This window comes from Papilio xuthus, unplaced genomic scaffold (genome assembly GCF_000836235.2).
Source record: "Papilio xuthus unplaced genomic scaffold, Pxut_1.1 DF825928.1, whole genome shotgun sequence".
Lineage (NCBI taxonomy): Eukaryota > Metazoa > Arthropoda > Insecta > Lepidoptera > Papilionidae > Papilio > Papilio xuthus.
Genome location: NW_013532721.1, coordinates 4,198,975 through 4,214,663, shown reverse-complemented (window position 1 = coordinate 4,214,663; position 15,689 = coordinate 4,198,975). Strand labels below are relative to the sequence as shown.

General features: G+C 33.2%; 3 protein-coding genes across 3 annotated transcripts; all 3 read right to left on the bottom strand.

Annotated features, from left to right (window-relative positions):
• Positions 1 to 4,560: 4,560 nt before the first annotated feature.
• Positions 4,561 to 7,246, bottom strand: LOC106125394 (esterase B1-like). Its single transcript, XM_013322577.1, has 4 exons — positions 7,014 to 7,246; positions 6,503 to 6,634; positions 4,869 to 6,169; positions 4,561 to 4,785 (listed from the first exon to the last, which is right to left on the bottom strand). The coding sequence occupies exons 1-4, from the start codon at positions 7,098 to 7,100 to the stop codon at positions 4,614 to 4,616; spliced, it is 1,692 nt and encodes a 563-aa protein (XP_013178031.1). The 5' UTR covers positions 7,101 to 7,246; the 3' UTR covers positions 4,561 to 4,613.
• Positions 7,247 to 7,858: 612 nt separating this feature from the next.
• LOC106125393 (esterase FE4-like) lies at positions 7,859 to 11,236 on the bottom strand. Its single transcript, XM_013322575.1, has 4 exons — positions 11,078 to 11,236; positions 10,495 to 10,626; positions 9,064 to 10,364; positions 7,859 to 8,083 (listed from the first exon to the last, which is right to left on the bottom strand). The coding sequence occupies exons 1-4, from the start codon at positions 11,219 to 11,221 to the stop codon at positions 7,903 to 7,905; spliced, it is 1,758 nt and encodes a 585-aa protein (XP_013178029.1). The 5' UTR covers positions 11,222 to 11,236; the 3' UTR covers positions 7,859 to 7,902.
• Positions 11,237 to 11,392: 156 nt separating this feature from the next.
• On the bottom strand, positions 11,393 to 14,931 carry LOC106125549 (esterase B1-like). Its single transcript, XM_013322797.1, has 4 exons — positions 14,774 to 14,931; positions 13,654 to 13,785; positions 12,171 to 13,468; positions 11,393 to 11,578 (listed from the first exon to the last, which is right to left on the bottom strand). The coding sequence occupies exons 1-4, from the start codon at positions 14,870 to 14,872 to the stop codon at positions 11,410 to 11,412; spliced, it is 1,698 nt and encodes a 565-aa protein (XP_013178251.1). The 5' UTR covers positions 14,873 to 14,931; the 3' UTR covers positions 11,393 to 11,409.
• Between the last annotated feature and the right edge of the window lie 758 nt (positions 14,932 to 15,689).

Below are 15,689 nucleotides of genomic sequence, written 5' to 3'. Positions count from 1 at the left end.
AAACGTAGTGTAGGACGTCCTCAGACTCGGTGGAGCGATGATCTTCGCAGGGCAGCTGGCAAGAGCTGGATGTGAGTGGCCGAGGATCGTGCTCAGTGGCGTGCCATGGGAGAGGCCTATGTCCAGCATTGGACTAATTTAGGCTGATGATGATGATGATGATGATTCTAAACTTTCGCATTTATAATATTAGTAAGATTTATAAACGTGCAGAATTTACATGGTTTTAGTCGTAGATGAATAATTTACATTTAAATAAACTGTTAATACTACTACTGAGTAGTCCGCGAATGTCCATGGACATCATTACTTCGCTATTTTAGAGAAACCAGGTGGCCGTATAAAAATCATTTCTTTTGAAGACTATTGTATGATTATGACTATTCGATAATATTTTTGTAAAAAAAAACAATTTAGATACAATATATAGCTTTTACAAAAGCTTTGCCTTAACTTTTGCACCGTTCAACCAATTTAGCTGCAAATAAATCAACTAACGCGACACTTCAAAGCCTTCCCGCCTTTCCAAACAATATTATCAGAAAAATAATATAACCTCGATAATAATAACACATAACAGCGAGCCTTTTGATCATAAATCCTTTTAACTATTTCCATTCAATAAAGACAGTAGAGATAAATGAAAATATGTTCATTTAAACCTTAGACTAATATTATAAAGAGGAAATATATGATTGTCTTTTTGTTTGCATTGAATATTATCTGAAACCACGAAACCGATCTGAAAAAATCTTTCGCTGGAAAAAAGCTACATTAGCCCTCGGTGAAATAGGCTATATTTATTACGACTTTTTTTAATTCCGCACGGACCAAGTCCTAAGTAGTGTTAGGAAGAAAATCCGACACTTGCCGGTGTATCGGACTTACGGCAACACTAGCCTTATTAAAATGTCAACGTTTATGTCCCCGCACTAATCATTCCGACACTTGGTTTGGTAATGAAAGCGCGCCATTCACACCAAAGCATTCTAACCAATAATGTCTAAAAGTAATATATAAATTTAAATGGCAAACCAGAGATTAAACTTTCCTATTAAAAAAATAGTCTTAAGTTTCTTAGCCCACTATTATTAAAAATAAATTTAATAAATGCAACATTTTCTTCCATTACGTATAATTTTATTTGACATTTTAGTACCACTGTTATGGTCTTTCATCAACTTTTTATTCACAACAGCGAGATACGCATCGCATCGTTACAGCTGCGCGGTTGAACGATAAAATGTTTACAACATGGTCGGATCAGTTTCACGTTCATTTAAATATTAGCAGATTATTTGAAAGCTTATTAACATTTACTTCAACAATTCCTGATAAACTCTAGGCATGTGCTAGGCTCACAATAGCCGAATGGCGTGATTCAATCACACGCCTACGTGATCGAATAATCCATTACATGTCGTTGGCACATTGTGAAATATTCATGTCCTTCTTTGAAAAACTTAAGAACGGTCATATAAGGATTGCTACAAGCAGTTTCCACCGACAGCTTCAACAATTACAATTTATTAAGAGTTCAGCGCTAGACGATCAGCATTGACGTTATCCATACAGGGACCGCATTTAAAAATGTATCGGGCCGTACACCGACCGTGTATTGCGGCTTTAACACTTTAAGGTAATCTATATTGACTTACATCCATCATAAATGTTTGTCGCGTAACTGATGAAGATTATAATAAAATTTCATCTACAAAGAGATTCGCGTGACCTACGTGTTATTACATTATAATTTCCAATAACGCGGCCGGAAAGCGAAGGTAAATAACATTTCGACAAAGACAAACAGTTGCCCGCGCTGTATAAAATCAGGTAGGGACCATTCGTTCCCAATTGTCGTTCCAAATTGATTGCTTAATAAAATTACCTTATTAAATGTTGTTTGCACAAACAATGAATCAACCCATTCATGGTTTAAAATTAATTAAGTAATATATTAATTAAATTATATTCAATTGTCGTATAACAAGTGAGAGTTATTTGGGAACTCAATCACAATCGAACGATTTAAAAAAAAAACTTGTGGACTATGCCATTATGACTGAAAGGTAATTTACTCTACAAAATCTGTCAAGCTGGTTAGGCTACAAGAGGTTGCTATGTTACTCTTACTATATCTTATTATTATAAATGCGAATGATTAGATGGATGGATGTTTGTTTGAATGTATCTCAGGAACGGTTCAACGGATCTCGCTGAAATTTGGCATAGTTGTTGAACATAATCTGGAAGAACACTTGGGCTACTTTTCATATATTTTTATTTTAATATCGCGCGGACGGAGTCGCGGGCGACAGCTAGTAGACAAGTGAGAAAAAATAGTGTCTGGCACAAAAGAAATCATGATGCAACTAATAAAGTCTAAGAAAAAATGACGACAGTTCTTGATATACGATTTATTAAGTGAAGAGTGGGGCTTATGCCTTTACAGGGGGATTCATAATGAATTCGTGGCAACATTTACGTGGCAGATCTAGACATTTATGAGCGCGACTGTACCGGATTGTCTTCCATTCTCATTCTGTATTTTATATCCAACAGACTTTCGATAAACGCATAATGAAATAAACACATTTACTGTGTTAAAACTTATGGATTTTTAGGGTTCCGTACCTCGAAATAAAAACGAAACTTATAGGATCACTTTTTCTCGAAAACGGATTTTTTTTATATTTGTGATTTACAATGTATTATAGAGTTTTAATTAATTAAAACAAAGTGTCACTAAATATGCAAAACTAATATCACAAAACTGCATTATATTAAATTGACCTAATTACACGTCAATAGAGTGTAAACTGTAACCTACAGTAACGGTGTGTTTACGATAAAAAAAATCTTTTGCAACAGTGAACATAGCTATCGCTTTTTGGGATTAGATGAATTACATGATTTTTTTAAATATTTATGATTGCTATAAGATTTAAAACAACACTCTATATGTATGTAGGAATGTCTACTTATCACCAAAATCCCAAGAGTCCTTCATTCACATTCTTCAATCTTGTTATAAAATTTAAACAGGGCTGGCGTTAGGATAGGGCGCGGTTGGGCGACTGCCCAGGGCGCTACACAGTGAGTGGCGCCGTATGTGTGCAATTTGTACAGCCTTATATAATTCTATTAACCTTTCCCCCCAAAAATATAACAAAAAAGGGCGCCGTCAAAATCTCGCCCAGGGCGCTAGTAGAGCCAAAACCATTACTGAACATAAATTTGTTAAAAGTATAGTTTGTTTACGCGAATCGCATATAGTATTCAAACGATACAAACAAAACAAGCACCTCAAACGTTTATTTTAATTTAGGCTTTGAAATATTCATTAACAAGCGAGCAGAGCCAGTTCAAACATGACGCACGTACAAAAGCTCATAGTGCTTTTCCAAAAGCGAATTAGTGGAGCAAATAAAATGGATACATTTTCATTTGGTTATTGATGTCAACTCGAATATATTGTCCTATATTTTAAATAAAATCAATGTTCTACAAACAAAATCTATCGACATTATACTATACTTTTTAGATGAATGGATAGATGGATGTTTGTTTAAAGGTATCTCCAGAACGGGTTAACGGATCTCGATGTAATTTAGCATTCATATAGAACATAGTCTGGAAGAACATAGGCTACTAATTATGTTTTTTTTTTTAATTCCACGGACGGAGCGGACGGAGTTGGGTGCGACCGATAGTACTTGATATAAAAGATTGCTTATTTGAACAAGCAAAGGATATGACATTAAATAATCTAGCTATGAAATAATAAGCCGTTAAGGAAGGTTTTAAAACTTATTTAAAATATAGCTCTATGTCGCTTAAAGTCAAAGATCGAAAGAAGTACTACCTGACAAGTTTATGCAGACATGACGTAATAGAGGCATTTTTTATTAAAAACATTAAGGGAATTAGTTCATAAAATCAAGGGGCACGAATGAAATGTTTTTATGATATTCTTATAAAAGTAACAATGAAATATTAAAAAGTGTAACCAATCATAATTATTAACGAAGTATTTCGCATAGGACATCCTCCAAAGGACAACAAAGCAAAAAAACCCATGCCCTCAGTTTATCTGACTCCTCGCAAAATGTTTGTTCGGGCCGTTATTGCGTCGCGTGACGTTTTTTGCCCGAGGCGCGTACTTTGTATTCCTACTATACAATATTGAGGGTATTTTGGTATAAGAATAACGACCCTTTATATTTACACTATAAGTTACAACAAATATTTGTAGCCATCTCCGCGATAGATAAAAAGTAGATGACACTTAAAAAATATAACATTAATCATAGCAATACAAAAGGGTCTTGTAGAAATAGTTATCTTTACCTACATTATAAGTTGGTAGTCTTAGAACCTATAAACAATAATAAATTATTGTGTCTCATTCTAGGTAAATCTATGGTTTCAAGTAATTCAAAATTTTTGGACCACTTTTATACTCTTTGACTTTGTTGTATTAGTTGTTTTTGTGACTTTAACCTCGTGATTCCACTACCTTTACATTCCAGTTATTTATTTAAAACAAAAAAAAAACAGTAGTTAATAATTCAATTTATGCAATTTTCCACTTTTGTATTTTTTCTTAAATATTAGCCGATATGAGGAAGGCAAGTTTCCTTGTACAATTTGTCCCAGAATTTCATTCGTTCCTTGTCTGCGTAATGCCCCATCGCCATGTTGTCTTCTATCTTCAGATATTCTTTACCATGTGCGGTGTATGGTTGCCATTTGACACCTAAACTTTGGTCAGGCGTAGGATTGCTGTGGAAAAAGAAAAATTATTGTTTATTTAAATAATATTTCGATATTTAACATACCATGTGAGAAAAATGATTGTTTCTTACCCAAATTTAGCAAAATTAGTCCATAGTGTTGTAACTTTAAGTGCCAATTCTCGTAATCTAGCTTGTTCATCGTAAGGTTTTTTATTCAAAAAATTGTAGAACATATAGAAAAGTTCATCGGCATGACATGCGCCCTTGAGATGGGCATATCCAGTAAAATTCTTGATGATATTAAGGTCAGTATCATAGTTGAATCTGTACATGTAGACTGGTTTTCCATACTCGCTGTATAGATTAGCAAATCGATGCGTGTTGTAAAAGAAATGAATATCGCTACCGATATTTTCAATAATTTCCGCATCATTTCTCGTCAAATTTCTTCCATTCACATAAAATTGTCTTAACCTTTCCCCGTATTCTTTAAGTTTTGCATCATTTACATTACTCGCTAGTTCTCTTGTGATAAAATAAGATGGGTCTCTGTTGTATACGTCTAATTTGTCAGCTAAATAATTTATGAGGACTAAATCTTCTGCGGAGTTATATCCAATCATCAGTGGTACTTCAGCAGCTTTGCCTTCTAATAGTGTTTGAAGCGGCTCCTCATTCATAAAAGCTTTAACGCCTTTAAACTTCTTTTCAATTACAGGAATAAAATAATCAGGTAGCCCTCTATATGTTTCATCAAATGTCATGGTTTTTTGTGCAAGATTCGTAAGAAGAGTGGCATTTAAACCACGTAAATATGACAATAATTCGTCAGAATTATTAGTATCGATTCCTAAAAGTTTTCCAGCTCTGAAGGCCCGTTCTTTTGCATTTCTGTCGATAGCCCAGTCATGTATGACGGTGCCACTTTGTGCTATAACCTTGTTGAAGAGACCTTTAGATAATGGCGATAGCATATGGGAGGTGACCGAACTCGCGCCTGAACTTTCTCCGAATATTGTTATATTATCAGGATCTCCGCCAAAATTAGCAATATTGTTTTTAATCCATCTAAGGGCAGCAGCTTGATCTTTCATTCCACCATTACCAGGTACTTCAGGTGAGTCTAAACATAGGAATCCGAGAAGTTCCAAGCGGTAGTTAATAGTAGCTAGAATGACATCGTGACGTATTAACAAGTCCGGACTGAAAGTTTCCGAATTGCCCGAATTGTAGCTATAACTACCACCATGTATAAATACCATAACTGGTATTTTGGAATTTGGATTTAAAGATTTAGTGTAAATATTTACGAAGAGACATTCCTCGCTGCCGACAATTAGTTGGTTAATGGATAGATCGTACTGGGTGCAGATTGGGCCGTGTTGTGTTGCATCGCGAACACCTTTCCAATGACTTGGTGGTAGAGGTGCCTGGAAAAGAAAGGGTGTGAAATTAAACAGTAACTAACATAGGACACTATTTTGCCTTGCACTTGACAGGAACAAATATTCCAAGTTAGCGGCCAACCTTCAAGACTGAAGAGGCACTGGAAGAAAAAGAAGAAGAATGTAAGACAAATTCATAATTAGCTATGGATGAATTAAAACTGTTTTAATTAAGTACTCTGATCTATTAAATCGATATTATGATGTAATATGAGGAAAATTTCTAATGCGGTTTTAAAGGTCGAACTGGTTGTCTCGATAAAAAAACAACTGGGTATTTTCGTGGTATGTATTTATAAGACTATTTTAAAAGATTACCTGGAATCTGGCATCGCCTGTCGGTGCTTGAGCATATGGGATACCCTTAAAACTGTAATATGTAGATCCATCCACCGCTGTAGCCACATAACCTCTCAATGAGCCCTCTCTTACTTGTACAATAGGGCTTTCCTTGAAAAAAATAATAATTTATATCTATAAAAGTAGAAAACGACATTTGGCAATGTACTTTAACTATTCACTTGGAGTTTTGCAAAGATTTCTGGTATTATGGAGGGAAGCATTACAAAAGGACATTTGAAAATTAACCTTCTAAATTAGAAGAAATTTTGTAGAAAATACAAAAATGTTTATTTAACTTGTGTATTTAGTTCAGCTTCATAATTTCATTCCAAGGGTTAGGTTATTTCCAATAGTTTTGTCGACATTTTTGCTTGTCATTTCGAACACTACCTAAATTCTCGGTAGTTTTAAAATATTTTTACTAATTTTAATTTTCTTGCTATCGAATATGAATTAAATGTATTATTATAAAAGCAATTCAACTTACTTGATTATCATGCCTTTTTAGTTTTTTACTCGAACAACATTCTGATAACAAACATACAACAAGAACAATGGTCTTGTAACTCACCATTGCTTATTATATTAACATGTAAATGGCTGCAAAGATAAGTTTTATAATGATGTTCGAAATTTAAATTGAAAAAAAAAAAACAGAAAATTAGTAGACTTGTTTACGCCGCACTGGACAATGCGTCACTGAGACCAATGGCACACTGAAACAGTTTATATTCGCAATGTATAAAACGACGCGCAAAATATTGTCTTGTGCTAGGGTTGGCAATTGAATTAAAATACTATTAAAACAACTGAATACTTTCACGTAGTCTCAATGTTGAGCAGTTATGACCCTAAATGGTTTATTATATTTAAAAATATAAATACCCAATAATCGCAGTTATTGGAAAACTAGCTGTCGCCCGCGACTCCGGCCGTGCTAAATTTCTTTCAGACTTTGTTCTACATCTGTGCGATTATAGCGAGATACCTTTAAACAAACATCCACTTATCCATCAATCTTAACATTCGTATTTATAATATTAATAAGATGGAAAGATTTTAGCATACGTTTGTTTATAAACTTAACTACTTTATAAGAAAAAACTTAGTTATACGTCTGAAAAAGTAGCTACATCTAATAATGTAAAAATAATTATGGACGAAGCCCTGTCGTGTATCTTTGGCACATAAGTGTTGTTATATTTTCACGTTACATATGCAGATCTAAAATTGCTTACAGCTAATAACAGAACTGTGAAAGTTTATCTATAATGTCTTCGAATGTAATAATTACTTAGTGGGAGGCATTGATGAAAAAAAACTAAATTGCGATGTAAATATTTATTGGGAATTAAATATTTTTTTATACAACATGATTAACAATTATCATTGATAAAAGGGACCCCGGATTCCTTGTACAATTCGTTCCAGAAGTTCATCCTCTCTCCATTGGCATAGTTTCCCATAGACAATGTATCTTCAATCTTAAAGAATTCTTTACCACGTCTTGTGTAGGGTAACCATTTCGCGCCCATACTATCATCAGGCGTCGGATTCCTAAAAAAATATAATTAAAACCCGTTAAAAATACTATAATTATTTTTTGTATCCTGTTACGAATATATAATCGGTAGTAAGACACTTCTAAACAATTGTATTTATGCCACTAATCGCAAAGTTCATTTACCTTAAAAGTCCACTTCCACCGATTTAATCGCACTGCTTTTTGCGACAATGGAAATAGAATAAACGACACTAGTACATGACTAGCTGCTATGAAATAAGCAATAACAAACTAATATATTCAAGTGAATTTTATAAAAACAAACTTTATTAATGTTCTTATCTCATTTCTAGGACAAAGAATATTCGTAACAACACTTTGATATGAGTCAATGTAACGCATGACTCAAAAAATTACCAGATGATACAAAACTCACGGCTTTCCACTCGTTTTCCTGTTCCCACTTGGTCATGAGGAAAAACGTCTCAATACTTATTAAGACTCAATTCACAAACAACTTTATGTAGATAACATACTTGTTACTACGTATACATAAATGCCTATAGAGTTTTGAAAAGAACGCAAAAAAAAACATATTCTTTATTTCATTCAGTCATTACTTAAGAAAACCTAATAATACGAATTGGTAAGTTTCGATTAGGAATTTATCAAATTCGAACATGAAAAAACCCTTGTAATGACCGGTATAAATAATTTGAAAACAATCATACGTCACGATTTTCATTAACCTAATTTAAAACAATTTTAATATTTTTCCTAAAGTTTTCCTTATAATTGGGTTTTTCTAAGTATTTAACACTTAATTGATCCTAGTAAATGAGATATCAATTAATTTTCTAGTTAATTAAATGTCACGGTAATTAACAAATGAAGCTCGAAGAGAGGTAAAATAAACGATGAGATATTTTTCCTTTACACTGCATCTAATGTTATTACAATCTATAATTTTTGTCTAAAACTTAGTTATTTTACTCATTATGTCTAATAATTGAGTAGCAATACATTTACTTACCCGTTTTTAGCGAAATTAGTCCATAAAGTTGTCATTTTAAGAGCCAGCAGTCTTAGTTTTTCTTGTTCGTCGTACGGTTTCTTGTTCAAAAAGTTGTAGAACAAATAGAAAAGTTCATCGCCATGACTTGCGCCTTCTAATTCTGTATATCCGGTGAATTTCTTTAAAATATTTAAGTCTGTGTCATAATTAAATCTATACATGTAAACCGATTTGACTACGGAACTATATAAATGCGCAAATCGATGAGTGTTATAAAAGAAATGAATGTCGCTTCCAAGACGCTCGATAGCTTGTGGATCGTCTTTTGTCAAATTCTTATTGCCCAAGTATATTCGTTTGATTCTCTCTCCAAATTCTCTTAGTTTCTCCGCTGACACTTTTTCTGCGATTTCTCTTTGTACGTGGTACGTTGGATTTTCATTATAAAAGCCAAGTTTCGGTAATAAGAAAGGAATCAGCGTCAAACCTTCGGCTGAATTGTAACCGATCATGAGAGGAACTTTGTTCACTTTACCTTTAGCTAGAATATTCACCGGTTCTTCGTCAATAAAAGCTGTTACACCTGCGAATTTCTTTTCGACTATTGGTACGAAGTAATCCGGTAATCCTCTCCAAGTCTCTTCTGTCGTCATAGTCTTCTGAGCAAGGTTTGTAAGAAGAGTTGGTTTGAGACTACGCAAGAATTGTAACAGTTCGTTTGTGTCATTGGTTTCTTTTCCTAAAAGTTTTCCAGCTCTAAATGCTCTTTCTTTTCCATTTCTGTCGTTTGCCCAATCTTGAATGCAAGTGCCACTCTCTACAATAGCTCTATGAAATAAACCTTTGGACATTGGTGAAAGAAGATGTGAAGTAACCGAACTCCCACCGGAACTCTCCCCGAAAAGAGTTATGCTATTAGGATCGCCTCCAAAATGTGCAATATTGTCTTTAATCCAACGTAATGCGGCTACTTGATCTTTCATTCCAGCATTACCTGGAACTTCGGGAGTGTCTAAAGACAAATACCCTAATAGTTCTAAGCGATAATTCATTGTAACTAATATTACATTATGTCTTAGAAACAAATCAGGACTGAAAGTTTGAGAATTGCCAGAATTGAAACTGTAACTGCCGCCGTGAATGAATACCATGACTGGAATTTTAGCATCCGATCGTAAAGACTTGGTGTAGATGTTCACAAATAAACAGTCTTCACTGCCTTCCACAATTTGCGATATTGATAAGTCGTACTGAGTGCAAACGGGACCATGTTCGATCGCGTCGCGGATACCGTCCCATTTTCTTGGCGGCAATGGTGCCTAAAATTGGATAATAATTTAAAATTTCATAGACTAGAATACGAAATGGTATGATGTAGTATAATTAACACTATATTACAAAGAAAATTAGAAAATCAATTCTACTCAAAAGAATATTAAAGAAAATTACCTGAAACCTTAATTCCCCGAACGGTGGCAAAGCATAGGGCACTCCTTTGAAACGATAATATGATGTACCATCCAAAAGTGTAGCCACTATTCCTCTTAACTTACCCTCTCTAACAGTTACAATTGGATTTCTCTGAAGAAAAGGAATTAAGTAAATTTTCATTAAATTAATGCGGTACTTAAGATATTTTTGACTTTTGAAATATACTAGTTGATATTAGGAGTTGATATTAGCAACAAAACACTTTAAGCAATACCAGTTTTCAACGGCGATACATTACCGTTGAAAAGTGATCTGTGGGTTACTAGACGGAAGTGATAATATTTTAGTTTTATGTGCGTTTTGTGGGGTTAATTTTTAGATTTATTAGTGACGAGCTGTCGTCACGAACTCCGTCTGCGCGGAATTAAAAAAAAACTTTACAAGTAGCCCTATGTGTTCTTCCAGACTATGTTTTACATCAATGGCAAATATCAGTGAAATCCGTTCAGACGTTCCAGAGATATCTTCCAACGAATATCCATCCATCTCAGCATTCGCATTTATAATATTAGTAAGATATATGAAATAAAATGTAACTTACTTCATTTGTATTGTTATGCTGGGCTAAACATGTCACTAATAAACATGTTAAGACAAGAACCACCTGTGATTTCATTATCCTTATTGTATTGCACGTTAGCATTCTTCTGCGGTCCCAGACGTAATGCAATGCGTGAAGGTTCATGTTTCTTATAGTTTTATATTTACTATTATATATGAATCATTCATACGATCCAATATATAGGGTTGTCAAATACAACAATTTTGATTATAAAATAGAAACATTTCTTAAAGTTACAGTGTATAAATAAAACTCGAATTATGATAAATTAAAATATAATTAAATGAGATTTATTTCATGTGTTTTTAATTTTAATCAGTATTAACAATGTAAGGAAGATTCGCCTCTTTGTAGATTTGGTTCCAGAATTTCACCCGGTCTTTTTCCGCGAACTTCCCCATCCGTCTGTTTTCTTCTAATTTCAAATATTCTTTACCCTGCCGCGTAAATGGCTTCCAACTGTTATCAGGCGTCGGATTACTGTAAAGATACATTATATTATGATCGTTAGTTCTATTACCCTGATATAATACGTTACTCCAAGAAAGAATACGAATTTTGTGGCAACTTATATTTTAAATTCGGTCAAGCGGTTTGAGCTACATTAAATTACACAGATATGTCAATCTAGTTTATAAATTCTATAGCTTTTATTACTAAGATCCAATAATTACAAAATTAGTTTGATTTGTAGAAGCAAATTTACATCAATGAACTCATTTCTCCATCTTTTAAAATCCTCGCTTCAATACTTGCTTTAATTTTAGAAATATCTAGAGACATAAACGTAATGACAATGTCCGGTGCATCCACAGTGTTTATCAGATCGTTGTTCTAAATAGGTTTAAAATGGTTGATAGGAAATAACAAAGAACATGTAAAGATAAGAAATTGCAGTGGTACAAAACGTTTAAAAAACAATTCATTTTGTACTATGAACTTAAGGAACATGAACATTTTATATAGAAAATATTTTAAAATATAAGTACATTCTTTTTTAAATTTTTAAATGTAACGGCAATGATAACTAAGCTAGCTAATCTAGCATTGAAAAATTAATCGTAAAACTCACCCTGTTTTTGCGAAATTAGCCCATAGTGCGGTTATGTCAAAAACAATTTTTCTTAGCCTCTCTTGTTGTTCGTAAGCTTTCTTATTAAAAGAATTGTAGAAGATGTAGAATAGATCATCAGCATGACAGGCGCCTTTCAAAAAGTTATATTTTGAATATATTTTTATGATATTAAGCTCTGTATCGTAATTAAATCTGTACATGTATATGGGTTGATTGTTTGAGGCGTAGAGGTGAGCAAATCTATGGGTATTATAAATGAAAAATATATCGCTATTAATCATTTCAATTGTTTGTGGTTCATCTTTTGTTATGTTATTAAGTCCGAAGTAAAAACTTTTTGCTCTGTTGCCAAATTCTGTTAATGATTCTTCAGATACCATCTCTTCTATTTCTTTTGGAACGAAGAAGGAAGGATTTTTGTTATAAACCTCAATGTTATTTACACGATCGTCAACAATTATCAAACCTTCTGCAGAATTGTAACCGATCATTATTGGTACTTTGGATCGCACCTTTCCTTTTGCGAGCATTTCAACGGGACTTTTATCTAAAAATGCTTCTACACCTTTAAATTTAGTTTCAATGACAGGAACAAATGTTTCTTGTAATCCTCTATATCTCTCGTCGTATGATAATGTTCTTTCGGTTAAATTAGCAAGCTGTATTGGTTTCAAGCTACGAAAGAAGTCTAACAATTCTTTAGTATTTCCCGTATTTTTTCCTAAAACTTTGGCTGCTTTGAATGCTCTTTCTTTGGAATCTCTACCTATTGTCCAATCGTGGATAGCGGTTCCACTTTGAGCGATAACTCTATGAAATAATCCTTTGGACATTGGCGATAACATGTGGTAAGTAACAGAACTCGCACCAGAACTTTCGCCAAAGATGGTGACACTGTTTGGATTACCACCGAACTGCGCTATGTTATCCTGTACCCAGCGTAAAGCGAAAACTTGATCTTTCATACCGGCATTGCCTGGAACCTCGGGAGTATCGAGACATAAAAATCCTAATAACTCCAGTCTGTAGTTTATAGTCACTAAGATTACATCATGTTGTATCAAAAAATCTGGGTTATAAGTGTCATTATTGCCCGAACCAGAACTGTAGCTACCACCGTGAATGTAAACCATAACTGGGATATTAGCTTTAGGGTCAAGACTCTTGGTGTAAACATTTACGAATAAACAGTCTTCACTGCCCTCTATCAGATCAGGATTATCATATTGTGGACAAACTGGACCGTGATCGATTGCGTCGCGGATTTCTCCCCAAGACTCCGGTGGAAGTGGAGCCTAAAACAATTACGAATTAAGCACGCAACATTGTGGTGATAAGGACTGATGACAGTTATAATCACTTCTTAGTGTTAGTTTTCATTAACTTTAAACATTTTGTTGATCCGATTTCAACGGAGTTTTACCGTTATACAAAAGATTTTTCCTACCATTTATTTAGTATCAAATTGTTAGCTACTTACCTGAAATCTTCGCTCTTTAGAAGGTGCTTTGGCATACGGGATACCTTTAAAACTATAATATGTAGATCCATCAAGTAGTGTCGCAACAGTTCCTCTTAATTTTCCTGTTTTCACTGCGACTATAGGATATATCTACAAATAAACAAATGATAAAAACTGAGACAGCTGTTCATAAGTCAATAACCTTTAGCATGTCGAGTGATGATTTCCTGACGTAATACGAATTTTAAAGTTGGAAATGCATGGTTTTCATTGATAGTCTCTTCGAATTGGTATATCAAGGCATATTATTCAATGATCCTTCAGGTAATATTAGCAACAATGTTGTTGACTGTGCGATTGGAATTGACTATGATAGGTTCAAACACCAAGTCGATTATTTGTGCACCGACAAATAGTTCATATCCGGGTCTAGGTGTATTGAATGTCATGGCTTACGGTGCATCTGATTGACCCCCGTTATTTCTTTTATTGAACCTAAGTGACAAACGATCACACTTCGTCACTTTATACATCTTTGTATTATATATTTGCATCAAAACTCTCTATTAAGATAAGCGAGACACAGATAACGGTACACGTTGGGTAGCGTAATATCTATAAACATAAAAAAATAGTTGCTTTAAAAATTATAATCTGTAAATATTATAGTATATTCAATTCTAACTAATCTGCATAGTTTCATTCCAGTTTACTAAAATTTTCTTAAAAAAATTCTTCGTAACTTTAGAATTTTTAGTAATAACCACTCAGACGATTTAGAGCAGGGATTGCCAACTTTATTAGACCAGAGATCTTTTTATTGATGAAACCCAGTGCGATTTACTAATTACAAACATCTTGAAAAAACTTTATACTATTACCCGTCATACCGTCGAATCGTACCAATTTAATGATAAAGTTGGTACGTTATCTTAGTTAATAAGTTTATAAATATTAGTTACTAAGTTTAATAAATTTATAAATACTTATTTTATTATCTTTGCACTTTATTGCAATCTTAAATACAGATATAAACAAATCGTTCATATAGATATACAGGCTATGAGGTCATTGTCTTTTCCACACAGCTTTCAAGGTCATTATTATATATAAAATTAAATAAAAACTGTCAACTCACATTATCACTTATCGCCGCGTTATTTGGTGGCGTGTCACACTCACAATATCGTACCATAATTAGTATAAATAAAAACTTTACTAAAACATCATAAATCATTTTAAAAAATAAAACAAATTGAATGTAACGTCCAATCACGAAACGTATTTGATTGTGTATGAGTGTTGAGTGTAATGAAAATACAAAACCAACTTCTCTTCCATTTGACGTCACTAAAATACAGATAAAAAATACTCCATTTATTTATGGAAAAATACATCGAAAAATCCAAAGCATGACATTAAAATGTTGTTTAGTGGTTTGTATGATAATTATTTTACTAATATTAAATGAATAATACTTTGAGAGTGAACCATAGACAATTTACTGGTGTAAAACAATCTGTCAGATATATTGCATCATTTGGCGGGAAAATCTTTGACAACCAACATATTTCGCGGTAATGGTGATCACGTAAATGAGTAATTTAATGCGTAAGTTGAAAATTTCGGAGTTAAAATGAAACAAATATTTAAAACATAAATAATTTATTTTATGTACAAAACTAAAAAAAACTCAAAATATCTCGATAATTTTATAATATTTTATTATAACTTAATATTAAAACAGAATAATTATCTCACTAGTTATGGTCACATCAGGGTTTGTTCAAAAGAATTGTAAGAAACTGTTGACTCAGTCATTTTGAATATACTCAGGAACTAGAAAATCTTTTATGTTTTATATCACGTATATTTTTCTTTACAAATATCGACTCGACGTCATGATTCCTTTAAAAAGAGAATATCGTAAACTGTAGAATTTGGTTACACAATTGGAATTGAAATCTGGAGATTAGTTGAATACGCTATTAATTAAATATTCAATGAACCATAGATAAAAATAACAAACCTTCATTTGTTTTTTTTTTTTTTAT